This window comes from Dasypus novemcinctus, chromosome 18, assembly GCF_030445035.2.
Source record: "Dasypus novemcinctus isolate mDasNov1 chromosome 18, mDasNov1.1.hap2, whole genome shotgun sequence".
Classification (NCBI taxonomy): Eukaryota; Metazoa; Chordata; class Mammalia; order Cingulata; family Dasypodidae; genus Dasypus; species Dasypus novemcinctus.
In genome coordinates, this window is record NC_080690.1 from 23,529,909 (window position 1) to 23,557,838 (window position 27,930).

The 27,930-nt window shown below is 40.7% G+C and overlaps 1 protein-coding gene across 1 annotated transcript in view; it reads left to right on the plus strand.

Annotated features, from left to right (window-relative positions):
* The window catches only part of DYNC1LI2 (dynein cytoplasmic 1 light intermediate chain 2), a 23,464-nt gene extending 12,209 nt beyond the window's left edge, over positions 1–11,255 (plus strand). Inside the window, exons 7-13 of the mRNA XM_004460900.4 lie at positions 655–790; positions 3,100–3,211; positions 4,389–4,448; positions 5,201–5,242; positions 5,638–5,755; positions 6,927–7,043; positions 8,332–11,255. Of these exons, the coding sequence (XP_004460957.1) occupies positions 655–790; positions 3,100–3,211; positions 4,389–4,448; positions 5,201–5,242; positions 5,638–5,755; positions 6,927–7,043; positions 8,332–8,429 (683 nt within the window). The 3' untranslated portion in view covers positions 8,430–11,255. The remainder of the gene's footprint in view (positions 1–654; positions 791–3,099; positions 3,212–4,388; positions 4,449–5,200; positions 5,243–5,637; positions 5,756–6,926; positions 7,044–8,331) is intronic.
* The last annotated feature ends 16,675 nt before the right edge of the window (positions 11,256–27,930 follow it).

Genomic DNA, 27,930 nt, shown 5'->3' on the forward strand with positions numbered 1-27,930 from the left:
AAAACTTTGCTTTTCTGAAGAAATGGTTAATTACCCAATGGGATTTTGTTTCAGGTGCAATTTCTCATATACTTATGCCTTGAGCTGGTCCATGAGAGAGATGCTGTGTCAACCATTTGAGTCTTGTTTCTTGTTCAGCCATAGTCCTACACCCTGGGCTGGGGGTAGGATCTGGATTTCTGCCACTTCCTTTGGATCCTTTAGCTTGACTAATCCACTTGAACGGAACATACCCATTGAAGATGCTGGTACATGTAGGTACCCATCCCACATGACAGGTTTGCTTAGTGAACTTGGTTACATGTGAGTGTCTTTCTGGAGAGAAATTTGTATGCTTTGGGTATGCCTTAGATGGTCCCTGAACTGGGCTCAGAGCTAGTAACTTGACTGGGGGGGGGGGGCAGGAACAACCTGAGGAGTCAAAGGACAACAATTTACGTATTAAAAAATAAACTGCATGGCCCTCTAGCATCAGCGTGCTTTTTGCTGTTGACCTGGTTCATCTGCTGCTATTACCTTTTTAAAAGTTTCAGTGCTTTCTGTTCTTCATTTATAGATTGAAAAATGATCTTTGAGTAGTGCTTGAGGATTGTGTTTGTATGTGATTTTGTCTCTTCCTACAGTGAATCAGTTTTCCTTAAGCAGATTGATTAGATGGAGCTGCCTTGATTTACACGTCAGTGAAGGAAGAAAAAAATCTCGACTTGTTGTATAAGTACATTGTTCATAAAACATATGGTTTCCACTTTACCACACCTGCCTTAGTTGTGGAAAAGGATGCAGTTTTTATGTGAGTTCTTTGAATGTGATGCTTTTAAACTTTTCTCTTTATATCAGATTTGCTTTTTACATTTTACCCTTTTAAGTAAGGTTCCTATGTCTGTGCCTAATACAGCCAACCAGCTCTCTGCTGACTGGGGCACAGTGCTTGGGCTATACTTCATAGATGATAGATACACCCAGCTTCTCCTCTCTGCTACTTTCCAGATTACTTGGCATTCTGCCTCCAGACTGAGAGTATTAGTCAACGAAAGGGCAGCTAATGCAAAGTACCAGAAATCTATGGCTTGTATAAAGGGTATTTATTGGGGTGAAAGCTTACAGTTACAGGGCCCTAAAGAGTCCAACTCAAGGTTATTTTCTTAAAAAAGTCTGTTGCCATGTGTTGAAGCAAGATGGCGGGCATCTCTGTGAGGGTTCAGCCTTCCTCTCTCTCAGCTTCAGGCTGGCACAGGGTTTGTTTCTTTCTGGGTTCCTCAGCTCAGCTGCTCTGTTCTCTTCACTTGTAAACTATCACAAATGGCTTATCTCTTCTTGGGCTGCAGTATCAAATTTCCCTCTTCTGCCATGTCTGTGGGGCTCTTTCTGCCTATGCCTTCTTTACGTGTGTCTTCTTGAGTGTCTGTTTATATAAGCCCACCATGGGGGTGGGGGGGACACACTCAACCCTGAGTCATGCCCTACTAAAAGCCCTAATTTCATACCATAATTTAATCAAAGACCTCTTAGTTGAATCTAGTACAATCAAAGGGGCTCACACCCAGAGAAACAGATCAGTTTACAAACCTGATCTCTTTTTTTGGAATTCAGAAGTAATCTCAAACTGCCACATTGAGGAAAGTAGGTAGAGTAAGGTTGGGGGTACTTTATACCTTTCTTTATTGAGAGCAAATTGCCAGAATTCAAGCCAGCTATTTTTGCTGTTTACTGCCAACTTTGGTTAAAAACACTTGGTCTGAGAGGAAATTGAAATATAGAGAGTTATGCTGAGCATCTTCTGCTGAAGCGTCTGACTTCTTTGCCTATTGGCAGGGAAGGTTGCAGGCACCTTGCTGGCATTATCAGCCTGACTTATTGTACTTCCTGCATTTCACATTTTTGGAGCAATGCAGGCTGATGATCCTGGGCAGAGTCTTGGGTATTGGTTTGACTGAGTTCCTCTGTTATGCCCACTGGAAAGTACTAATTCTTGCTGATGGCATAAATAAATGATGAAGTTGTTGTCTCTGAGAGGACTTATGTTAGTAGATTGATGCTTAGGCCTTTTTGGTTTAGATATTCTCTTGACTAGAAAAATTACATTTGCTCATTCATTCTGCAGACATTTCCTCAGCACTTCTTGGGTGTCTAGATTCTGTGCTGGGGACATGGGAATGAATAAAGTGTGGTTCCTGTTCACAGCACCATAAGGCACACACACACATCGTTAAATAATGACAGCCTGAGGAGGGGAAGGGCCCTAATGGAGTAATGAAAGAAATGTGGCAGAGAAGGCAGAGGGAGGGATGCTGGAAGGGTCAGTATATTTGCTAGGCAGACTAGAAGGGGGCATTGGGGGTGGGGGTGGGGGGCAACAACCTAAGAATGCAGAAGTATTTGTGAAAGCCTAGAGCTTTCAGGATGTTACCTACTGAATATTCAGAGAGAGCCTGTATGAATGTCATTTGCTATCTTCTGGAGCACCTTGGTATATTTTACAATGACTACTTTTGAGAGATGCAGGTGGGAATCACAGGCTGTGGCTCAACCTAATGGAACCTGGGTGTTCTCCTGCCTTGGGATTCTAGCTGGGCAGTACCCATGTAGGCGCCTCATGGATGTCTTGTGCCCCTCTGGTTCAGGACTAGGATAGACATCGGCCCTGGTATCCCCTTGACTCCAGGGTTTGTCTTCCCACACCAGCAGAATTAATGAAGCAATCCACAGATAATTGTTGTCAGAAAGAAGAGTTCTCAGAGAACAGCCCAGAGGAAGGGTACGTTCATATTAGCCTCAGAAAACAGTGCCATTTTGTGCTCTGTTCTCTCTGTATTCTCCTCTTTTGTCTGAACAGGGCTCCCTTGTATCCTTGTTCTTCTCGGTGGAGTTCTTGTGGGTCAGCATGTGTGGTCAGTAACATCTCATGGGCATGGGGCAGTGAGTACAGTGAGGGGCGGGAGCTGCGATAGGTCTGTTGGATTATACCTTCTCCACCAAAATTTGCAAACTACTCCCAGCATTTACAGACTGTCATACAGGAGTCCTCTCTAACCTGGAATATGCTGTGAGTAGGCTGTAAGCCCAGGAAAAGCTAGTTAATTCCTGTCACTTTGCCTTTAGACCTGCAGGCTGGGACAATGAAAAGAAAATAGCTATTTTACATGAAAATTTCACAACAGTAAAGCCAGAAGATGCATATGAAGACTTCATTGTGAAACCTCCTGTGAGAAAGGTACCCAAATCAATCATAAGAGTTGTAGGTGGTTTTCATGGGAAAAGAAAGCTGTAAAGAAACTTGTCTAATACATGAGCTCATTTTAAAATATATATATCCTTAGATACTATAATTTAATAGATACTTATAAGAAAACATTGCTTTGGGCAAAAATAAGAACAAGCAATTCACTAACAAAGAAATACAGGTAGGAAAATAAGCACTAATAATAAAAGAAATGCAAATCAAGATGAAGTAAATTTTTGCCTACCAAATTGATGATGTTTTTGATGATAATGGTGTTTGATTTAATGATAATATGGTGATGATTTTTAGATAAGGTTATTCTCTTTGAAACTTTGTAGGGAATGTGAACTAGTACAGCCTTTCTTCAGAACAATTAGCAACATATATCAAACTTTTAAAATGTGTAGTAATTCCTTGACTAAGGATCAATCCCATAAAAATCTGATATATAGGCACATATTTATGTGCAAAGATAATTATCAGGTAATATGGTTATGCAATTCATTGTATGTGTATAGGATTAAATATGAAACCATAAAATACTACATTTACAAGGTTTTAATGACACGAAAGAATCATAGTGATAAAATGGTGAAAAACAGTACATAAAGATGTGTTTATGGTATGCTCTCAGTTGCATAGAATGTGCATATGCAATATGAATGTAAAGATTTTGCAAACTGTTAGGAATGATTTTCCCTAGGATTTATCACCTTAAAAAAAAGAAAAAGTAACCCATGGATCTTTTTAAAAAGTATTTAAATGAGGTTTGGTGTTATGTAAACAGCTCAGGATGTGGTGTGTGAGTGACAGAATACCCATGTGGAGTTGGATTGGAGTTTCCCATTAAGTCTTGACAGTGCTGCTGCCAGTTTTGGATTACTATTACTAGATTCCCTGGCTCCTGTGATCTCCTGCAGACGCTGATTTGGGAGGAGCTGAGAACCTGGGTAGCCTGCCAGACTTAAAAATGTCAGTTGACCACATACCAAGACTGGTTTTGAGAGATGGTCTGTTCCAGACTAGAAGAACATAGCTCTGTGGTCTCAGCAAGGACCCCCAGACTCATGTCGAGACCCAAGCCCAAGGTTCTCATTTCAGCATGAATGTTGACAGTAACTGGGAGTATTCTTGGGCTACAACCACAAACGAGTATGTTGCTTCACAGCTGGTTCATGACAAAGAGTTGGCAGCAGAGGATGAGCAGGTGTTCCTAATGAAGCAACAGGTAAGAAGAGCACTGAGGCCAGAACAGAGGCCCTCTCCTGTGTGAAATGCCACTTCTCTAGCGTGGGGTTCAAGGTTCCCGCATGGGGGGAATCTCAGAGAGCTTGGGGTCTGTCTCATTGTCTACCCTTCCTAGGATTGGTGCAGAGTAGGGAAGATCCTCTTCCTGCCTTGCAGATTCTCCTACACACTTACTATCTTCTTAAACACCATTTCCCTCTCAAAATGTAGGTTTCTTGGCATAATACTGACTTGGTTGACAGTTTACCAGGTAACCTGACCTCACCTCACTTCCATTATTTCATTTAGTCCCACACCACACTTGGTGTGCATGAAGGCAGGTGAGCTGTTATGCCCATTTTACAAATGAGAATGACTTCTCCAAGCTGACAGAATGCAACCTGTCTGTTAGAATGAAACTTTGTTTTATTCGTACTATCATTAGACATGTCATGGGTCTGCCTGATGGTGCAGGCGGGTCTGCAGCAGGTGTTGGTGGTTCTTTGATCAGCTGTTCCCCACTTCTGTGCCCTGCTTGCTTCCTTAGCCTTTTGAAACTGGTTTCTTAAAGCTTTTTTCCCCCCACCATATACCAACGTGCTCAATTTTAAATTTTTTGCATATATAGTGTAAAACATACTTGCCTCTTGTTAATGGTGCCCTCTAGTGGAATACTTGGAAGTAAATTTTTTTCCAGACTTCAGTACACTCTATAGGCTTGGTTAATGGCCCTGTGTGTTCCTCTCTTTGCAGTCACTCCTTGCGAAGCAGCCAGCCACGCCCACGAGAGCCTCTGTGAGTACCTTGTGCTACACAGAGGGGCAAGTCCCAATGTGGTGGGTGTCTTCTATTTGTGAGAGCTTCTATCTGTGTGGGCTTTATATAATTTCAAAGGGCATTTGATCTCCCTAAAAGCCCAGGACCAGGAACATGGTAGGAACTCAGGAAATGTCTGGTAAAAGGAATACAACTCTGGAAGTTAGGGTGAGCAGGCTTTGTTATCTTGATATCTCTTCTTGGAGGACAAACAGATCCAGAAAGGGACTGAGTAGGGAACAGATTCCCAGTTTTGTACCTTTCTCCTTAGATAGTGAAAAATACCCTGCAGAAGCAGGTTTTCATTTTTTTATAGTGTATGTTTTCTGTTTATTTTTATGCCTTTGTGTGACTTGGGCTGATTTTGGACTTAGGAATCCCCTGCAAGAGGACCCTCTGGCTCTCCAAGAACCCAGGGCCGGGGAGGGCCAGCCAGTGTGCCTAGTGCCTCCCCAGGCACGTCCGTCAAGAAGCCAGACCCAAACATCAAAAGTATGTATCCTGTAGCAGTGGAGAGTCATTTAGTCCTAGTCCCGAGCACTGCAAAGGATGGGTGGCCAGTTTTGGGAGGTGGGGACCCAGGGTGGCTGAGCTGTTTTCTTCTCCAAGAAGGGGTGCCCTCCACTTTCCCTCTCCTAGAGGGGAGGGTGCTCGTGGTTGGTTGAGACCAGGGCCTCGTCCTTTATGGCCCTCGTGCTTGGTTGGGGGTAAGACCCCAGTTAGGCTGTGCACATTCCTGCAAAGAGGAACACAAAATAGGAAGCCACTTTAAAATGTGTATTTCAAAGCCTTAGTTTTGTTTCTCATTATGTTTATTTTATTTATTTATTTTTTTTTAAGATTTATTTTTATTTATTTAATTCCTCTCCCCTCCCCCGGTTGTCTGTTCTCTGTGTCCATTTGCTGCATCTTGTTTCTTTGTCCGCTTCTGTTGTCGTCAGCAGCACGGGAAGTGTGGGCGGCACCATTCCTCGGCAGGCTGCTCCCTCCTTCGCGCTGGGCGGCTCTCCTTATGGGTGCACTCCTTGCGCGTGGGGCTCCCCTACGCAGGGGACACCCCTGCGTGGCACGGCACTCCTTGCGCGTATCAGCACTGCGCATGGGCCAGCTCCACACGGGTCAAGGAGGCCCGGGGCTTGAACCGCGGACCTCCCATGTGGTAGACGGACGCCCTAACCATTGGGCCAAAGTCCGTTTCCCTCTCATTATGTTTATATTACTGTTTGTGGATTGTGGTATTCATTCCCCCTTCACATCTCTTGTCAAGCTCAGTTTCTTAATAAAGTAGACTTTACCCCAGTGACTTAGTAATGACCAAAGATATTGGCAACTCTAAAATTCTCAAAATAAAATTTTATCTAATTCTTACATGTCAGGATGAGAGCTTTTCACAGCAGCTTTGGAGTGTTAACAGTTTATAAAACTTTGAAAAAAGTTTGCATGGGGATGTGATGTGGAGCTCAGGTGGGAGTTGAAAACCCATTTCCATTTATTAATCATGCTAACATGTAATTAACTTCAAAGGTGGGATATGTATGGAGTCATAGTAAATGAATTTGCTCATTGTCCTAGGGTGATAACCACAAATGGTAATTCCAACCAGTTTCTGTGTCTGTCAGCCAGTTTGTGTGATGCTTTTTTTTTTTCCTTAATGTTTCCTTAGATAATGCAGCAAGTGAAGGAGTGTTGGCCAGCTTCTTCAATAGTCTGTTGAGTAAAAAGACAGGCTCTCCTGGAAGTCCTGGTGCTGGTGGGGTGCAGAGCACAGCCAAGAAGTCAGGTACAAAAGAAAAAGAATCTTGGAGACCTATGACTCTTATGATTGAGCATAGCTGGAAAGATGGGGAAGTGGATAGGAGTGTCTGCCTTTCCCTGACCTATAGATTTCGGTGTTCTGAACAGTCAACCAGGGAAGCAGATCTGCACTTTATACTAGGCAATGTGCTGTGCTTTGCAGTAGGATTACATCACTGCCACGCAGATTTCTTTGGTACATTTAAAATAGGATGTACATACTTTCGGGTTCTTGGGAATTGGCTCGTTAGGTGAGTGGTCTATGCAGTGCCCTAAGGTAGGTAGAGCTCTATCCAGTGGAGGCTATGGACTAGCAAATATGACTGACATTTTACTCTTTACTTTTCTGTGATGTTTTTTAAGTTATTTGTGTTCATTACACTGTTCTCAGTCTTGCCATGAGCTGGGACTTGTGTACCCTCACTAGTAACTGCAAGATCATCATCTCTTCCTATGAAGTTCCCCCCCCCCTTCACGCTTTGGCACACCCTCCTGTCCTTCCATTTAGGCCAATAAGGCAAGTCTGTGTCTTAGAGTTCTGAAACAATGAACCAGGTTCCTTGGGAAATTACACATTTGCCCAGGAAGCTTGAGGACATTTTAAAAGGATCTTTGCTTTTAATTTTCCACTGCCTATAAACTACATTAATCCACTGGTACCCTAATTAGTGTTTCTAGGGCATAGAAACCCTCAGGTCAGCGTGGGCCTTGAGGAGCTTCCAAATTCTTGCAGACTTAAAGTCTGGGCTGTTATTTCCTGATGGGAAACGGGTCATTTCCAGGCCCCTCTTAGCATTTGACAACAACAAAATAATAAGAATACTTTGTGCAGGATGATTCTGTCTGGCCCTGATCTTATATTGCTACTGAAACATGGTGTTTCCAGCTATCCATGAGTCAGTCTAGTTGTTTTAATGAATGTTGTGCTGTTTGGAAAAGGAAAATAGGATGCTGCATGCCAAAAATTCAGATTCCACCTCTAGGAAAAAGGTGGTGAGAGTGATAGGGGTTGGGTTTGGATGGTAAAGGGGTTTTCAGAAAGGCCCTTATGTTTGACACAAAGGCATCCCCTACCTAAAGGCCTTCTTATAATTGGGGGATCACAGACCTGTGACGTTTGGAATTAGAAAGGTCTGTCTCTGAGAAAAGGCTTTTTTCCTTTTTGTTGAATTTAGTCATCATAAGTTATTATAGAAGTCTATCGTGTTTAAATCGTTTTTGTTTTTTTTTTTAATTCTCCCATCACTGCCTTTTTTTCTTTTTCTTTTCTTTAGGACAAAAAACTGTGTTGACAAATGTTCAGGAAGAACTGGATAGAATGACTCGAAAACCAGACTCCATGGTAACAAACTCAACAGAAAATGAAGCCTGATCTCCTTAAAATGTGTATATGTAAAATGACCAAATAACTATGTATATTGATCTGCTAAGACCAGGATTTTTCTGATAAGGCACATGCTATCAGTTTTTTGGGGGCAGGGGAGATGAACTTAAAAAAGAAACAAAAAATCTAATTGGCTTGTCTGAGTGTGAAACACACATTTGGGAAGATTACATGTCAGACCCCTTTGTTCAGGATAACCCTTGGACTCTCAGGCATGTGGCTCTTGTGGGAAGCAAGTGCAGCTGAGCCTCTTGTGGAGGGGTAGATAGATGGAGAAAAAAAGGGCCCAGCTTCAAACAGGGCAAAGCAAATGAGATGAGGAAATCATTATGAGATGGTGGTTAGTCTGACCAGTTGTGTGTTAGCAAAATTCATTTGTTCTTGGGAAGCAGATTAAGTAGCAGAAAGTCCAGGAAAGAGAGAGACTAAAAGGAAGAATGGGAGAAGTGACGGTGGGGAAGCTAGAAGTTGAGGAAAGTGGAGAAAGAAGATGAGCAGTGATAGTAAATACTGTGTGTTAAGTAGATGTCGAAACATTGTTGAAGACTTATATCAGAAGTATTTCCAAACTAAACACTAAGCAAAATGGGAATTAGACTTGTTCTGAATGCATCTTTAACTTAAAGATGTGTTAAGTATGGGGGTACCTGGGGTCAGGTGTTGCTGACACGGGGGTGTGGTAGTTGTTTAGGCCTCATGTGCTTGGCCCACCAGACCTCACATGCTTGGCCCAAGCCATGTGCTTGTGGAGGCTCTGGGCCCCACACATGTGCATCGTGTGGCAGTCACTGTGAGGTGTGTTTAAAGTCAACAGTTACAAAGTTAGTTTACTTTGAATTACGTTTTCTAAAGAGCTCCTGCTTTGTTTTAAATAAAAAATACTTTTTTTTTTCTACTACCACACACTGGCCTCCTAATGGGTGGCCAACCTCACATTTTACTGTAATGTAGTGTGCTAACAGGAAGTTTTAGGGAGGTTTTTAATGTAATTGCACTCTGGTTAATTGGCTTGCACCAATCCCTGCCTTACGGTCCGTGGAAACCTTCACGGATTTCCACTGATGCTAAGGGTCTTGTCCTAGCTCCCTTGTCTGATCAGTGCTATCAGATGGAAAAATAAGTGTGAATGTTTTATATTGAAAGTAGAAATGATACATTTCTCATTTTGTGTTTTTCATAAAATGTATTTTTATTCTTGTGGAAATAAGGGTGTCAGGTGTCTCCCCACTTATAGATTTATGCACATTGTCATGTCACATCACCATTCTGGAAATGGCTTCTGTGGATTTGAAATAGCACTTTCAATTTTACAAATGACACAGCATTTGAATGCAAACACTACCATGAATTTAAGGTCTAAAACATTTGTTGTCAAAACAAGGGAAAAACCACACAGTTCACATATGTGGAGTTTACTTTTTTATATGAATGTTTGTTGTGCTATGTCTCAGAATAACTTCCCTAAGGTCTTTATTTTTACATACCAGATTTGACTGACCACTAATATAGTACTGGGCATAACTTAGTTTCCTATGTAATATAACAAGACTCTTTAAGACTGTCTTGAATTGCTTTTTTGTAAAGGTCTGAACACTGTTAAGGAGAAAGCTGAGTATTTAATTGTTCTTGTGCCAGTTTTATTCTTGAAAATATACTGCCCCCCCACCCCCCTTTTAAATTCAGTTTTTTAAAAAATGTGGCTTCCATTTACCAGGTTGTCTGGGTAATAACAGTAAACTGACTATGGAATGATGGTTGTGGTGTAGTGACCAGTGATGCTGAGCAGCTTGTAGCCACACTAAAAGATATGTCACTTATTCCCTCTCTGGCAGCTGGGGGGTGGGAGTAGGGCAAAATAGTGACATGAGAAGCAAGAATTCCTGGAAAGGCACTTGCCTAAGATGGATACAGTGTGATTTTAAATTTTAATGCAGAGTTTCATTTTTGTTTATTTTTTTGTCATTTGAACTGATAAGCACTTTTTATGTCAATTTAACATGTACTAAAACTGATTAAATGCTAAGATGCCTGTCTTGTGAAGGAAGGTTTCTTGGAGATCATTTTTAGTTTCTCATGACAAGTGGTTGGTCCTAGTATTCACAAATGCAGTGTCATGTGCTCAGTGGTTGCCACAGTCTGCCAACTTTGGGGAGCTGCAGGGTTCTTTTTGGGAGTTTGGAGGAGGGAAGATATGTTTTATTTTGGGTTTTTTCAAGCATTGGAACCAAAGGCCAAATAAAAAACAGCCTTTACTTTTTAAAGTAAATTTAATTTTATTTGCAGAATACATTTGTATGGTAGACTGTTAAAAAGACAATTTTATGACTATTTATATACATTTTAGTGGTTACATCTGCTGTTTGTCTTTAAAATGGAAAAATCAAAGAAATAAACCCAACCTTCAAGATGTGGCTGAGATAAAAGGGCCATGAATTGGTCTTTCCTAAAAATGCAATGGGTATGCTGCTAGATTTTTTATTTTATTTGCACTTTTTTTTGATTGGCATTTTAAAATCAGTATTTAAACTGAAAACATTGTCATATTTTATTAGTTTAACAAAGTTGAAAGTGACTGCTCTGTACATCATGACCTTAACAATGTTGATGCTGTAAGTGAAAGTTCACTGTCATCTATATACTAAGATATTGGTGTTTTTAACCTAAAATTAGGACTGCAGATTATCCCCCACCAGTCCAGGGGTGTGGCTCTGTCAGGGTGCAGTATGCAGTCATGTGGAACCTTGCTTTCTAGTGCTGGAAAAAAAATGTCTCTAATTACTGGCTTCAATAAACATGAGTCCAGACTGCTTACAATTTTTGGTGACTTTATTTATGATTAATCATGCCACTGCTGATAAATTGACTTGTCAGCTATATAGAGTATCAATATAGCTGAAAATATGTACCTCTCTCATTTGAAATTATTAGAAAGTCTGTAAAGAAAATCATTTTAAAGCCATACTTTTGAGGTGTGTGTAGTTCCATGCTGTGGGTAAATTATAATTGTCTAATATGTTTTCTTCTCAGGTAAATTTTTTATCATATGAATTGGCTGAATGTGTTTCACTTACTTAATTTAGAATCACTGAGGATTCATAGAGGAATTTCAAAGCAGCTATACAGTAATGCTTTTCATTTGTTTAAATGGGGAACAAGAGCAGAGTGGGTGTGGCTCAGTGGTTGAGCACCTGCTTCACACATGAGGTCCTAAAAGGTGGGGGGGGGGCAAGAAAATTGGATTCTTTTTTTCTATCTGGTTGTATCATCATCTTATTGGTGCACCTCTCAGCATAGGTCTGGGATGCCTTTTATTTTTTTTACCAAGAGGTGTTGGGGATCGAACTTTGGGTCCTCCATATGGTAAACAAGAGCTCAATTGCTTGAGCCACAGCCACATACCTGGATTCTTTATATTAGAGGTACGTGTATTGCATTTCTGATTATTTGATCCCCTATTTACAGCATGCTGAATTAAAGCTGATTTGTCATATAGATTTTTCTCCCCAACTTTTTTTTTATTTCGAAAACTTCAAACAAAAGTTGAAAGAGGAGTGTATTGAACATCCATATTCTTTTACCTAGATTCACTAGTTATTAACTTTTTGCTATATTTGCATTTTCTTTTTCCCCCTCCCTGCTCCCTCCCTTGCTCTCTCCACATGCACATGCACACATTCACACACACACACTTGCACGCAACTTTTCCCCATGTATCATTTTTAAATAAGTTTTAAATATCCAGGGATTGCATATTGCTTTGGTCTCCCTTAATCTAAAGCATTCTTTCTGCATTTTTTTTTTTTTTCATGACACATTTTTGATGAGTCCGGGTTAGTTATCTTATAGACGGTCCCACATTCTGGATTTGTCTTACTGTTTCCTCATCTTTAGATTCAGATTAAGCATTTTTGCAAGAGTGTTACATAATTGAGGTTGCATCTGTTCCAGTTTAGTTCTTGTATATGTGATGTCCCCCAGATCTCTCAAGTAATCTGTAAAGTGATAACTGTTGAATATCTTGGTCTTCAGCCCCCTTTTACATATTGGTTATAACATCATTGATCATCCTTGCCTAAATCAGTTTCACAAGGACTCTCTTAAAAGGTAATTTTTTGATACCATCATTCCTTTTACATTTATTAGCTGGCATTCATAAATAAAGAAGTTTTGTGTTTTTTCCCCCCTCTGCCCTTTTAGGTTGTTTTTGTTATGAATTTAGGAATTTTTTTTAAAAATTCCAAGTGTTTAATAACTATCATTATTCTTTTGGATGCTCAAATTACCTCATATTTGGTCAGTGGGAGCCCCTTTAACTAGCTGTCCTTTTTTTATTGAGATGTATTTTTTTTTTTTTTTTTTTTTTTTTTTTTTTTTTTTTAAAGATTTTATTTATTTATTTAATTCCTCCCCCCCACCCCCCCCCCCCGGTTGTCTCTTCTTGGTGTCCATTTGCTGCGTCTTGTTTCTTTGTCCGCTTCTGTTGTCGTCAGCGGCACGGGAAGTGTGGGCGGCGCCATTCCTGGGCAGGCTGCACTTTCTTTTCACGCTGGGCAACTTTCCTCATGGGCGCACTCCTTGCGCGTGGGGCTCCCCCACGCGGGGGACACCCTTGCGTGGCACGGCACTCCTTGCGCGCATCAGCACTACGCATGGCCAGCTCCACACGGGTCAAGGAGGCCCGGGGTTTGAACCGCGGACCTCCCATGTGGTAGACGGACGCCCTAACCACTGGGCCAAAGTCCGTTTCCCGAGATGTATTTTTTATAACAATTCATTTAAATTCTGTGATTTTTAGTATATTCACTATGCTGTGTAACCATCATCACAAACTAATTCCAGAATATTTCTGATACTCTGAAAAGAAACCCTGCACCTATTAACAGTCCCAGTTCTTCCCTTTCTCTCCCGCCATCTCCCTGTCTCTTCGCTGCCATTAATATATTTGTCTCTATAGATTTGCCAATCTGAGTATTTCATATAAATGGAATCATGCCATATGTGGCCTTTTATGCCACTTTCTTTCACTCAACATAATATTTCAAGGCTCATCCATGTTATAGCATGAAATAGTACTTCATTCCCTTTTAGGGCTGCCTAATGATTCTGTTTTAAGGGGATAGTACCACATTTTGTTTATCTTTTCATCAGTTGATGGATGTTTGGGTTGTTTCTACTTTTGGGCTATTATGATTAACACTGATATGAACATTCATGTACCTGTTTTTGTCTGAACATATATTGTGATCTCTCGGGTATATACTTAGAAGTGGAATTGCTGGGTCATGTGGTAACCCTGTGTTTAACTGTTTGAGGAGCTGCGGAACCGATTTCTAAAGCAACTGTACCACTCTCCATTCCCAGCAGCAGTGTATGAGGGTTCCAGCTTCTCCACATCTTTGACAACTCTTGTTTTTCTTTTTATTGTTACTATTAAAGCCATCCTAGTGGGTGAGAAGTGTATCTCATAGTGGTTTTGATTTACATTTCCTCAGTAACTAATGATGTTGACCATTTTTTCATAGACTTATTGGTCACTTATATATCTTCTTTGGAGAAATGTCTGTTGAAATTCTTTGCCCATTTTTAAACTGGGTTGTCTTTTTATTGTTGAGTTGAAAGAATTCTTCATATATTCTGAATACTAAACCCTTATCAGCTATAGCTGTGATACGCTCCCATTGGTCTTTGAGCAGGTCCTTACTTTTTGGCACAAAAAGATGTTCCAGGTTCACTTTCTCTACCTCTGACCTGGAATTAGTCATTTTTCCAAGGAGCCCTGCTTCCTTATAGTATGGATTTATATTTGGAAACCAAGATCTGGGCTCTTGGCATGCTTAGCATTACTGGGGTCCTGTCACTTTATGTGGACATATGTCCCTTTCAGTGGACATAATATATGTACTTTTTTTGCATATTACATTTTTAACTTAACATTGTCTGGAAAATGGTTTGCATCAGATCATAGCAATCTCCTTTATTCTTGTTTAGGTCTGCATTGTATTCACTTATGTGTTTGTACCATAGTTTATTCAACCAGTCTCCTATAGATGTACATTTAAGATGTTTTTAGTCTTTTGTTATTATGTGTATCACTGAATTGAATATGTTTGTCCATATATTTTTTATTTGTGAAGGTATGTCTTCAGGGTAAATTCCTCACAGTGGGACTACCTAGTTAAAAGATAGAGAAAAGCACCTGTAGTTTTGTTAGATAGGTTCAAAATCCCATCTATGTGGCTACATCATTCTGTATGCCTATCAGCAGTTATATAAATCATTATTTCATTGTTATATTTTGCCTTAAAATTGAGTTTAGGAAGTTTGATGAATACATATTAATTTGGGGGATTATTTTTTTTTTATGATACTAGCAGAAACATTGTAATAGCAAATACTTATATTAAACATTGCTATGCCAATCATTCCTCTAAATGCTATACGTAAATTGTTTTAATCTTCACAACAACTCCACGAGGTAAGTACTGCTATAATCCCCACTTTACAGATGAGGAACCAAGGCACGGATCAGCTGCGTAACTACTAAGGTCAGCCAGAATTTGAGTCCAAGCGGTCTGGCTTCTGAGTTTGAGCTTCTAATATGTTGCTACACTGGTATTCATTGTACTCATGTAAAACAGATAGGGAAATTATATCAATTGAAAGTAGTCCTAAGCAGACTTGTGCTGCTGTTCAACCTTTTTTCCTTGCCAGGTCACAAAAAAGGGGTCACTTTTGTAGGTAGGTAAGAATGGATATAGATTTTATCCAAAGAAAATGTACAGTACACTTGTCCTAAGGGGTACAGGGGGGCTATAGTCACAGTTACCTTGCTGGGAAAGGAAGCTTATGGTTCTTGTCATTCTCCTGATTTGGAAAGACCTCTCCCTTGAGGCAGGAGGAACCTTGGGCCACCTGTGGAAAGAGCCCTTGGTCCACCTTGAGACATAGATAGACCTTCACTAGTGCAAATATTCCCCCAAGTGCATGTGTGAGGCTGGAAGGCTAGCCAGCCTGTTCACTGCCTAGTGACCCTCACATGCACTGCAGTCCTCTGCATTTCTTCTACCACTTCTGGATTGGGAGGCAGCATACAGAATGGGACAGCTGGAATGTTGGGGAGGAAGTAGGCTCCAGTGGGTTCCAATTCTGGTGCTTCCTCTGCCGTTAATGAAGTCTTAGTACTTTTGAATCAGGCAAGTGCAGTGTAGACAGATCAGAAATTGATCAAGCAAAACAAACAACCACCAAGAAACTCACCCTTTCTAATCCCTCCTTTCCCAGTCTGTAAATGGAGAGTAAAATTTCTTTCCAAGCAGTCATTGTGAAGTTTAGAGGAGATCCATGTGTACCTGGCATATGGTAGGTCTTTGGTGTGATTGTAGACCCCGAAAACATCTCTAAGAAGCTGTCACTAATTAGCATCCCCATGTTTACAATTAAATTTATCTTCAGAATTTACGCTTTCCATTTGTGGCATTTCATCATTTGTAGTTTTATCATCTCATCGCTAAAGAAAGTTGAAGTTGGAGGAGGGTATCGTATGGCTATTCCCCATGATGATTTCTGGTGTAGTTCCCACAGGATGCCATCACTAAGCCCTGGATTCTGGACACAGTGAAATTTGCTATTGTACTCCTTACTCTCTAAGGCCTGTAGGCAACCAAAAGGATGCAAAGTGTTGTCTTGGCATTCTGTGATTTGCTTAATGAGGTACAGATGGTGTATTTTGAGTAGAAGGAGACAAGGATGACAGGCCAGTAGCAGTGTTTTTGGGAGCAGAAGGAAGGAAAAAGCCCAAACTCCTACTGAGGATGAACAGTCAACACTGCTGGCTCACAGTGAGCCAGACCACAGTTGAGATATGGCCCAGAAATGTTCTCTTGGGCTCCAGTTCTGAGCTAGAAGGAAATGTGTCTTAAAGCCTGAAGGGAGGAGACGGTAGGGGTTTCGGATCAATAGGGCCTAGGATTCTATATGGGAGAATTGGGAGGTTATGAGTCCTTTCCCCAACCTTGTGCAGTATTTCAGGCAGAAGGAGCCTGACCTTTCAGGTGTTTATAACCATGTTTGAGAAATTCCTATATGGATAAAGTTAATATTTTTCAAGTGCTATTAACCATTTAACTTTGTTCCATCTTATAGTTTTCACCAAGCAACTCAAGGTAAATGAAAAGAACATTAGGATATTTTCCTGTATAATGATTTTCTGTAACATTTAATTATGAACCTATATCTTATGTGGAACTGAATTAACATTCGTAAGTGATCATCAGGATCACTTGTCTTTGGCCTGCCCTGCCTCCCCACTAACCCACCTCACCCTATCAACCTCATTAGTTATTATAAGCATTTTAATTTGTTTTGGGGGACGAGGTCAACCATTTAAAACTATATTCCTCTTTAAAGCAGTAATTTATTTTAAAGAGTGGGGGTGCATTGGCAAATCAGCCTGTGCCATGTTACATCTATCCTTAATAATTAAAATATTTGGGACCATTTTACTATGGATCCATTTTTGACCCCAGAATCATCTAACAAGTGCTAGCTTGGGATTAAATTTTAGAGTATGTAGTAAACTCAACACTGTAATTGTTTAAATGTTGTATGCAGATAAAATGTGACAAGTTGAGAAGGTATTTCAGAGGTTGCAATTAATAATAGGTTTTGTGCCCTGAAACTCATCTGAGAGGATGTGTTCTTAGTGCACGCCCACAGAAGGGGAGCAGATGGGAAGGGTTTGCAGTAACGGCACGTGACTGCCCCTCGTTCTGGTACAGGCCCTACCCTTGGCTGCCTTACCCTTTTTTTTTTTTTAAATAATATTTTATTGAGGTATATCATTCATACATGAACATAAACAAGTGTGTAAAAGTTGTGAAATTACAAAACAAACATCCATATCATCACAAGACTCCCTTGTGGGGGTTATTTGGGATAGTGTGCACTTGGGGAGGGCTTCTAGGCTGCCTTACCCTTGACATTCCTGGGCCTCTTTCCATTTGTAGAAGCCTAGGTTTCCCAAAGTGTATTTTGGGGTTTATCATATAGTAGGTTTGGAAGAGGTGGATTAAACTAAACTAAATAAGTTCTGTTTTGATTTGTTGGTAACTTGGTAGGTGTGATTTTTCAGAAGAGCTCAAATGTGGGGATTCCCACCTGACTTTGCTTGCAGGTATCCTCAAGCTTCCACAGAATCAGTTTGAGAACTTTTGCCTGCAGGGTTCCTGAGGTTCAGCCAAAGTCTATGTTTTTATGACCCTCAGAATTTGGACTCTGGTGATCTTTCCTTGAGGCCTTTGAACTTCCTCTCTCTTGCCCCACCTTTTCTTCTCCCTCACTTTGCCTGCCCTGGGGAAAATCAGCACATGTGAATAGGCAGGTTTGCCCCAGCTATGGCACCTCAGGGAGTCCCCCTCTTCCCTTCCCAGGAACAGGCTTCCCTGTGATTCCCATGGGTAGCACAGTCCTAGACACAAAAGGAAATTCGCAAATGCCCTTCTGCTGTAGGCTCTGAGTCTTTGTGGGAGATATCACCAAACACGGCTTCAGACTTGGAGTCATGAATTTTTCTGGCATTGAGCTTAACTGGAACTGCTCAGATAAGAGGAAAGCAAGGCCACAGTTCCGCCTTCACTATGGTGAAACTGCCTTGTGCGCTGCCTCAGCTGGGAGCCCCAAGTCTGGTAGACTTGGATGTGAGTCCTGGCTCCAGAATGTAATAGTCATGTAATTGTGGACCAGCCATTCAACCTTTCTGAATTTCAGAATTCTCATCTGTGACCTGGGGAGGAGAAGCTTATCTACTCCCTAGGGAGGCTGGGTGCATTGACCAAGACAAGTGCTTAGCAAAGTGCCTAGCGTGCAGTGTCCTGGAAAAACCTGCTTGAACTAATTGTGTGATGGAAAGACAGTCCTTAGTTATTAAAAGGGCCTTAGAAATTGCTCTTCTCAAGATAAGAAAATAGGGCCAGGAAGGAAATTACATATCAAGGTCACACAGTGTAAGGAACGAGAGTCCAAGGCTCATTGCTGCTACCTGGCTGCCTTCCTCTACCCTATCTGTGTACATTTCTCCATGCTGGACAGTGCCAGACATCATGTCTTCCTTCAATCTGAAGAAATAAATTGCTAGTTTAGATTATGAGCAAGAGAGCTATTTTAGGGCAGATTTGCTTTTAACACACCATAAATTCCATCACCTGTACAACTTCCTGATTTCTTGGGCAAGACAGTGCTCTGCCATCTGCATGTGTGGGTATCTGAATGTATGGCTGAATATGTGGCCTCCTGGGGCTGCTTCCTGCCTCTCCTCACCAACGAGCCCTCTGTAAGAGGCTGTGGGCAGGGGACAATGACATTTGAAAGGCTGCTCTTGATAAATCAGATGCTGGGGAGTGGGAGGTTAACAAGATGTGCCCAGTCCCTACATGGCTAATAGTCTTTTGGAGATGAGAGATGAGTCAGTCAATATCTCTAACACCCAATTTCTCCACTCAAAAATCACACCTAGGGAGCGAAGGTGACTCAAGCAATTGGGTACCTCCTTCCCACATTGGAGGTCCTGGGTTCAACTCTCAGTACCTCCTAAAATGGAAACAAGATGAACAGACATAGCAAGTGCAAACAACAAGGGGGGTGGGGAGAAATAAATTAAAAATCTTAAAAAAAAAACACATTAAAAAAACCTTTTGTAGATCCCTTCTGGCCTTAAAGCTTTTAGGCAGGCACCAGTCCTTTTGGTGGGGTGTGGGACTATGGTGACTCAGCAGGTTTTTAGAACCTTAGTGGGGTGAAGAGGTGTCCCTGTGGTTGGGGGGAATGACTTAGCATGGAGTAGCTGCTTGCAGGGGTTTGGGGGCAGCACAGGGTGTCAGTGCTCAAGTGGAGTGAGGAGGGCACCCACATGCAGTGAGACTAGGCATGGGGTGCCAGAGCCTGAGTGGGGTGAAGTGAGCCTCCATGTGAGAGTGCTGGCCCAGCAAGAAATCTATGATAAGGAAGGCATCTGGGGGTGGGGCTTGGTGGTGACAGGGAATGGGTTACATGCAGGGGCACTAATAAATGTATGAAGGATAATGGGAGCCAGGTTTCTCACGGAGAAGTGAGTTACAAATAATGGAAGAAAAAACGAGCTATCATTGTAACTCAAGGTTTTCAATATGTGCACGGATGAAGAAATACATAGATTTATATGAGTGTGTGTATAGACATACATAGATTCTTTAGCTTTTCCACTGAGATGGCTGGGAGCAGCTACACCCCAATAACAATGAGCACACCTTGTGCCTAGATCTCAGCTTCTAAATACCATTTTTCAAATAAAATGAATTGGGACTCCTCTGATACATGGATCATCCCAGAGCTGGGACAGGGAAATTACAAAGTGAACTTGAAATATCCTTTTGCCACAGAAAGTGCTCACAGGATGATGGAAGCATGTCAAAAGAACACAGGAGCCAAAAAAGTGAGTTTAAAGATAGTGTAATGGATTATAGCCCACTGAATAAAATAGGAAGCCATGAGTGTATGTCGATATAAGCAAATTATTAAATTGGAATCTTGATAAGCAGGAGCCCACTCATCAAAATTTCAATTTATGTAATTTATTCAATGGGTTGCAATCCATAACTATTTTAGTTTTGCTCGGCTGCTATCACAAATACCACAAACTGGTTTTGGCTAAAACAACAGGAATGGATTAGCTCACAGTTTCAGAAACTAGAAGGCTTGCTTCCTCCTGGGATTGGTAGCATTCTGGCTTGCCGGCAATCCTTGGGTTCCTTGGCTTTCCCTTCATGGCAGTGTCCTCTCTCTTCTGGGTTTCACTGATTTCTGGCTTCTGACTCTTCCCTATGGCTTCTCTCTCTGAATCTCTTCTATCTATAAAGTACTCCAGTAATCCATATTAAGGCCCAACCTGATTGAGTTGGGCCACATCTTAACTAAAGTAACATCTTGAAGGGATCCTATTACAATGGGTTCACACTAGGAATGCAGAATATGACCAAGAACATGTCTAAATTGGGTACAAAATTCAATCTACCACAATAATTATTTATTTTGATGCTCAAATTGTCCCAAGTTCATTGATTACAAGGGGTAAAGAGTAATTTATAGGGGAGAAGTAATTTACACAAGCCAAATCAGAGTGAATATTATCAGGAATGGGACAATTAGGATGTTGTAGCAGTTTGATACTGTTTATGAATTCCAAAAAGAGATCCTGGATTATATATATATATTTACACACACACACATACATATATATATATTATTTTCTCTCCCCTTCACCCCCCACCCCCCAGTTGTCTGCTCTCTCTGTCCATTCGCTGTGTGCTCCTCTGTGACCACTTCTATCCCTTATCAGCGGCACCAGCAATCTTTGTTTCTTTTTGTTGGGTTGTCTTGTGCCAGCTCTCTGTGTGTGCGGTGCCATTCGTGGGCAGGCTGCACTTTATTTTGCGCTGGGTGGCTCTCCTTACGGGGCGCATTCCTTGCATGTGGGGCTCCCCTACTCAGGGGACACCCCTGCGTGGCATGGCACTCCTCGCGTGCATCAGCACTGTACATGGGCCAGCTCCACAGGGGTCAAGGAGGCCCGGGGTTTGAACCATGGACCTCCCATGTAGTAGGCGGATGCCCTATCCATTGGGCCAAGTCCGCGTCCCACTGGCTTATATTTGTAAACTGGTCTGTTCCTCTGGGCATAATAGATTTTATCAGATTCATAGGCTTCTCTTTATTTTTTTTAATTTTTAAATTATCTTTTTTTTTTTAAAGATCCATGGATCACACAAAATGTTACATTAAAAACTATGATGTTCCTATATACCCCACTCCCCATTCACCCCCCATCTTTTACTTTATTAAATCAAGGTTAGAGCTTTTTATTTGACCTCGTCAGGAGGGTGTGCAGTGGTGAGTCCCCACCCCCTTGGTGGGCATAAAACAGACTCTCACGTGGAAATAAATACCCAGAGAAGGAGTACACAGAAGCAGATACATGAGGCAAGAGAAGGCTCTGTTAGGCATGGCAGAGACCCTGGGAAGAGAGATGAGCCTGATGGTCTACGGCTGCTCTTATGACAAGAACAGAGCAGCTGAGCCTGGAAAAGACGAAACAAACCTTATGCTAGCCTGCAGCTGAGATCAGAAAGTTGGACTAAGGAGCCTTAAGAGAAAGAAGGAAGGCTGAACCCTCTCAGATATCGCCTGCCATCTTGCATCAACATGTGGCAACAGACTTTGGGTGAGAAGTACCTCCTATGGTACCTTGAGTTGGACTCTTTAGGGCCTGGTAACTGTAAGCTTCTATCCCAAATAAATACCCTTTATAAAAGCCAACAGAGTTCTGGTACTTTGCATCAGCACCCCTTCGGCTGACTAATACAGATGTACTGAGAACATAATATCACTTCTAGGGGACGCCTGCCAAAAATGCATACCCTGAATGTAATCATGAGGATATACCAGCACATCTAAATTAAGGGAATTTCTATTAATAAAAAATAATTGACTGTAATCTTCAAAAGTGTTAAGATCATGAAAGTCAAGGAAAGTGAAGCATTGTACCATTCTGAAAGAGACTAAAGAGACATGACAGCTAAAATCTACATGTGATTTGTCAACTGAATCGTTTTGCTACAAAGACATTTGGCAAAACTTGATTGAGATCCGAGGGTTAGATGGTAGTAATGTATCAATAATAACTTACTGATTTTGATATTTTATTGTGTTTAAGGGAAAGAAATTTGTAGGAATTACACACCACACTAAAGTATTTGAGAGTGATGGGGTATTAGGTTGGCAATTTACTGTCAAATAGTTCAGGGAAAATTCTTTGTACTGTACTTAAAGTTCTGTGTGTGTGGTTTGGGGATTGCTTCAGAATAAATGCATGTAATTAAAAACAAGCAGGGAAGCTGATTTGGCTCAAAAGATAAGAGTGTCCGCCTACCATATGGGAGGTCCAGGGTTCAAACCCAGGGCCTCCTGACCTGTATGGTGAGCTGGCCCACACACAGTGCTGATATGTGCAAGGAGTGCCATGCCATGCAGGGGTGTCCCCCATGTAGGGGAGCCCCATACGCAAGGAGTGTGCCCCGTAAGGAGAGCCACCCAGTGAAAAAAATGTGCAGCCTGTCCTGGGGTGGTGCCACTTGCATGGAGAGCTGATGCTGCAAGATGATGCAACAAAAAAGAGATACAGAGTCCCAGTACTGCTGACAAGAATATAAGCGGACACAGAAGAACACACAGCGAATGGACATAGCAGACAACTGGGGGCGGGGGTGGGGGGGGGGGAGGGGGGCGAGGAAGGGGAGAGAAATAAAAATAAATCTTTTTAAAAAGGAAAAAACCTTTGAGTCCGCCCATGCATGCAGGCTAAAGAGCACAAACCTTGCTCTTAAATCTCTCCATTGCCCACCACTTCTTTTATATATTCCTCCTAGCTCTGTTCTTAGCATGTCCTATTTTAATGCCTTGCTGGCCATCTTACCTAAGACTTGCTCTTCCTTTGAGACTTAGCTCAGGTACTCTTGGGGGCATTTCTGGCTTCCCCAGGGTTTCTCTGAAGGGGTCTGGGGACTCCTGGGCATGCAGTGATGTTCTGTTGGAGCCCCTGAGACTTTTTTCTCTTTAAATGGCTCTGCACATTATTCAAGATAACATTGTCTCTATTACCCATCTGATAGGGAAGACTTTGAATTATTCATCTGCTCTTTTGTTTCCTCCAAAATCTGACCATTGTTAGTATCCTGTTTAAAGAGCAGCTTCAGTTGTTCTTGCTACAGGGGCCTTCGTATCTACTTCAGCCGACCTTGCCCATCTGTCCCTGCCCCTGCCCTTCACACACCTAACCCCTTCCCAAATCCGAACAAGTACCCAAAACTGCACCACTTTCTGAACCCATTCGGCCTTTCCATCAAGGCCTTTTTTTCCTTAGGCTGGCTTTTCCTTCCAGAATGCCTTGCCCTGTCTTGCTTGTTCAGAATAATGACAACACTGACTAAATATTTACTGGGTCTTTACTTTATCCCTGACACAATTTGAAACCCTTTATAATATACAGATGAGGAAACCAAGGTTATCAGAGGTTAACATTTTGTGTAAGGTTACGCAGCCAGTGAGTACCTTCCTATGTTCAACAAATAGTTCTTTATGTGTCTCCCACACGTCCTAGAGAACACAGAGAGATGAATGAATGAGGCCTTTGCCCTGTACAGCGAGCTCATGGTCTGGAAGGGCTGCAATGGATTGATAAACTGAATCCTACTACAGTGCGATAAATCCTTTGATGCCAAGGGGCCATGGAAGTCAGAGCAGGAGAACCTCATCCAGCACGTAACTTGGGAAGGTGTTCCTGGGTGAGGTGGCATCTAGCCTGAGTCTCTCCCTTTTTTTTTTTTTAATTTATTTTTAATTGTAGTAAAATCTACGTAACATAAAAATTTTAACCATTTTAAAATGGAGAAATATTTTACATTAAATGTATTGACAATACTGTGTAACTTTCACCACTGTATTTCCAGATTATTTTCATCATTCCAAACCAAAACTCATTCTCATTTAGTAATAACCTCCCTTCCCCCACCCCTGGTAGCCACTGTTTTACTTTCTGTCTCTCTGAATTTGCTTATTCTAAGTATTTCATATAAGAGAAATCATACAATATTTGTCCTTTTGTGTCTGGCTTATTTCATTCAACATGATGTATTCAAGGTTCATCCATGTTGTAGCAAGTATACCAGGTTTCACTTTTTATGCCTGAATATTCCATTTTAGGGGTGTACCACATTTTGTTTATCTGTTCATTTATTGGTGGATACTTGGTTTGCTATTCTGAATATTGCTGTGGTGAACATTGAAATACAAATAAATATCTGTCTGAATTCCTGCTTTTCAGTTCTTTGGAGTATATGTGTAGGGCTGGAATTGTGGGCTATATGGTAATTTTAAGTTTAACTTTCTGAGGTACTGTTTTCCACAGTGGCTTCATCTTTTTCATTCCCACCAACAATGTATGAAGGCTCCTATTTCTTGGCCACCTTGCCAACTCTTGTTATTTTCAGTTTGTTTTTTTAAACAGTAGTGATCCTGTGGGTGTGAAGTGGATGTCTCATTCCTTTTCTCTAATGGCTAATGATGTTGGGCATCTTTTCATGTGCTTATTGGCCATTTGAATATCCCTGGAGGAATTTCCCTTCAAATTGTTAGACCTTGTTTTAGTTGGGTTGTTTGTTATTTTGTTATTGAGTTGTAGGAGTTCTTTATACATTCTAAATATTAAACCCGTACCAGATATATGATTTCCAAATATTTTCTCTTATTCTGCATGTTGTCTTTTCACTTTCTTTATAATGTCCTTTGCACAAAAGTTTTCATTTTTATGAAGACCATTTGATCTATTTTTTCTTTCATTGCTTATACTTTTGGTGTTAAATCTAAAAGTGCATTACCTACTATAAGGTCCTGAAGATATTTCCCTGTGTTTTCTTGTAAAAGTTTTATAGTATTAGTTTTTGTATTTATTTATGTTGTTGATTCATTTTGGATTAAATTTTGTGTATGGTGAAATGTAGGGGTGCACATTGATTCCTTTCAGTGTGGATTTTCAGTTGTCTCAGTACCATTTGTTGAAGAGACTTCTTTCCCCTTTGAATGGACTTGGTATCCTTGTTGAAAATCAACTGGCCATGCACATGTAGTCTTAACTCTGGACTCTCACTTCCATTCCATTTGTTTATATGTCTATCTTCATGCCAGTACCACACTGTTTTAATTATGAAATATGAGTCCTCCAATTTTGTTCTTTTTCAAGATTGTTTTGGCTATTCAGATCCCCTTACAGGTACCTATGAATTTGAGGATCAGCTTTTCCATTTCTACAAAAAAAGGTTGCTGGAATTTTGATAGGGATTGCATTGAATTTGTATATTGCTTTAGGCAGTATTGACATTTTAATAATATTAAGCCTTCCAATACATGAACACAGGATGTCTTTCCATTTATTTAGGTCTTTTTACATTTCTTTCACCAATGTTTTATAGTTTTCAGTGTACAAGTGAAGCAGGCTAGTAAGATAGGGAATTAATAAATGGATCTGGAACCTGGCAGAGAGTCCATGTGGAACTGGATGCCCCCCCCCTCCAAGATTCTGCTATCCAGAATAAAGATTTCTTCTGGGAGCATAATTAAAACAGTTCATCCTTATTTCATCTCTAGTGATGTTCCCTAGAGACTTTATCCTTGGGTCCTCACTAGGGGATTGATGGGTGGAGTAATCAATCAAAACAGCAAACAGCTGGAACCCCTCCCCTGCCATTAGCAAAGAGGTGGAATAATTAATAGTTTATAAAGCAAACTGCGAGGCCTGAGCACACTCTCGCCCTGCTCTCTTGCCTCTGGACCCATTCCTGCCCTCTGCATGCCACTTTTGCCATTTTTCCCCTGCCATGTGGCCACGCAAGTAAACCTGGGGATTTATAATCTATAATGGGGAAGTGTAGCTTGTAAATCAGCTCTTTTTATCCCTTTTCACCCCTTTCCTCTCTACCTGGGACCCCTGCTCTGTTATTTCCTCGCATTTCTCTTCCCTCCCTACCTGAATAAATGACTGACCTAACTCACCGGTGTGCTCCTGAAATTCATTTCTTCAGCATAGCCAAGAACCTAGATAAAATCTGGTAACACAAGTCTTTCACCTAGGTATTTTATTCCTTTAGATGCAACTGTAAATGGAATTGTTTTCTTGATTTCCTTTTCAGATTTTTACTACTAGGGTATAGAAACTCAATTAACTTCTGTATGTTTATCTTATATCTGGCAACTTTGGTGAATTAATTATTAGTGCTAGTAGCTTTCTTGTGGATCCTTTGGGATTTTCTATATTTAGGAACATGTTATCTACATAGGGATAATTTTACTTCTTCCTTTCCAATTTGAATGTTTTTTAGTTCTTTCTCTTGCCTGATTACTCTGGCTAGAACTTCCTATACAAATGTTGAGTAGCAGTAGTGATAGCAGCTATCCTTGTCTTGTTCCTGATCTTAGGGGGAAAGATCTTTCACCATTGAGTAAATATTTGCTATGGGTTTTTCATAAATGCTTTTTATCATGTTAAGGAAGTTTCCTTCTACTCCTTGTTTTCTGAGTTTTTATCATGATAGGATGTTGGATTTTGTCAAATGCCTTTTCTGTGTCCATTGAGGTGATCATGTGTTTTTTTTCCCCCTTTCTATTAAGGTGGTATATTAATATTGGTTGGTTTTCTTATGTTGAACCATCCTTGCATTCCTGGAATAAATCCCTTTGGTCACGATGTATAATCCTTTTGATATACTGTTAGATTTGGTTTGCCGGTATTTTGTTGAGGACTTTTTTTTCATTTATAGTCGTGAGGGGTATTTGTCTGTAATTATGCTGTCTTTATTTGGCTTTGGTGTTAGAGTAATGCTGGCCTTACAGAATGAGGTATGAAATTATCATTCCTCTTCTCTATTTTGGAAGAATTTGCAAAGTATTAATCAGCAGTGAAACCATTCAGTTCTGGTCTTTTCTTTGTTGGGAGGTTTTTTAAAATTTCCATCTGTTGTTACGGGACTGTTAAGATTTTCTATTTCTCATTGTGTCTGATTAGGTAGTTTGTATGTTTCAAGGAATTTGTCCATTTCGTCCAGGCTTTCTAATTTGTTGGCATATAATTGTTCATAATACACCCTTATAATCTTTTTTATTTTTGTAAAGTCAGTAGTAATGTCAACACATTCATGCCCCATTTTAGTTATTTGTGTCCTCTTCCTCTTTTTCTTTGTCATTCTAGCTAAAGGTTTGTCGATTTTCCTGATCTTTTAAAAAACTGTTTGTTGACTATTGTTTTTCTAGTCTGTAGTTCATTTTATCTCTGCTCTAATCTTTACTATTTCCTTTCTTCTACTCACTTTGGACTTAGTTTGCTCTTCTTTTTGTAATTTCTTTGGGAGTGAATTTGAGTTATTGATTTATGTTCTCCTTTTTTAATGTCAGCATTTAGAGCTATAAATTTCCCTCTGAGTGCTGCCTTCGCTGCATCCATATACTGTATTTTCATTTTCTTTCATTTCAAGATATTTCCTGATTTTCCTTGTGATTTCTTCTTTGATCCATTGGTTGGTTAATAGTATGTTCTTTAATTTCCACATATTTGTCAATTTCCAGTTTTCCTTCTGTTATTGATTTCTGGCTTTATTCCACTGTGATCTGAGAAGATAACTTTATATGATACAGTATTTTTTAATTTATTAAAATTTGATTTGTGGCCTAATAGGGTATGCCCTGAAGAATGTTCTATGGGAAGTTAAGAAGAATGTTTATTCTGCTGTGTTGGGTGGAGTGTTCCATTAGGTCTAATTGCTTAACGGTGTTGTTCAAGTCCTCTATTTCCTTATTGATCTTCTCTTTAGATCAGGGGTTTTTAACCCTTTTTGTTCAACGGACCTCTTTGCCAATC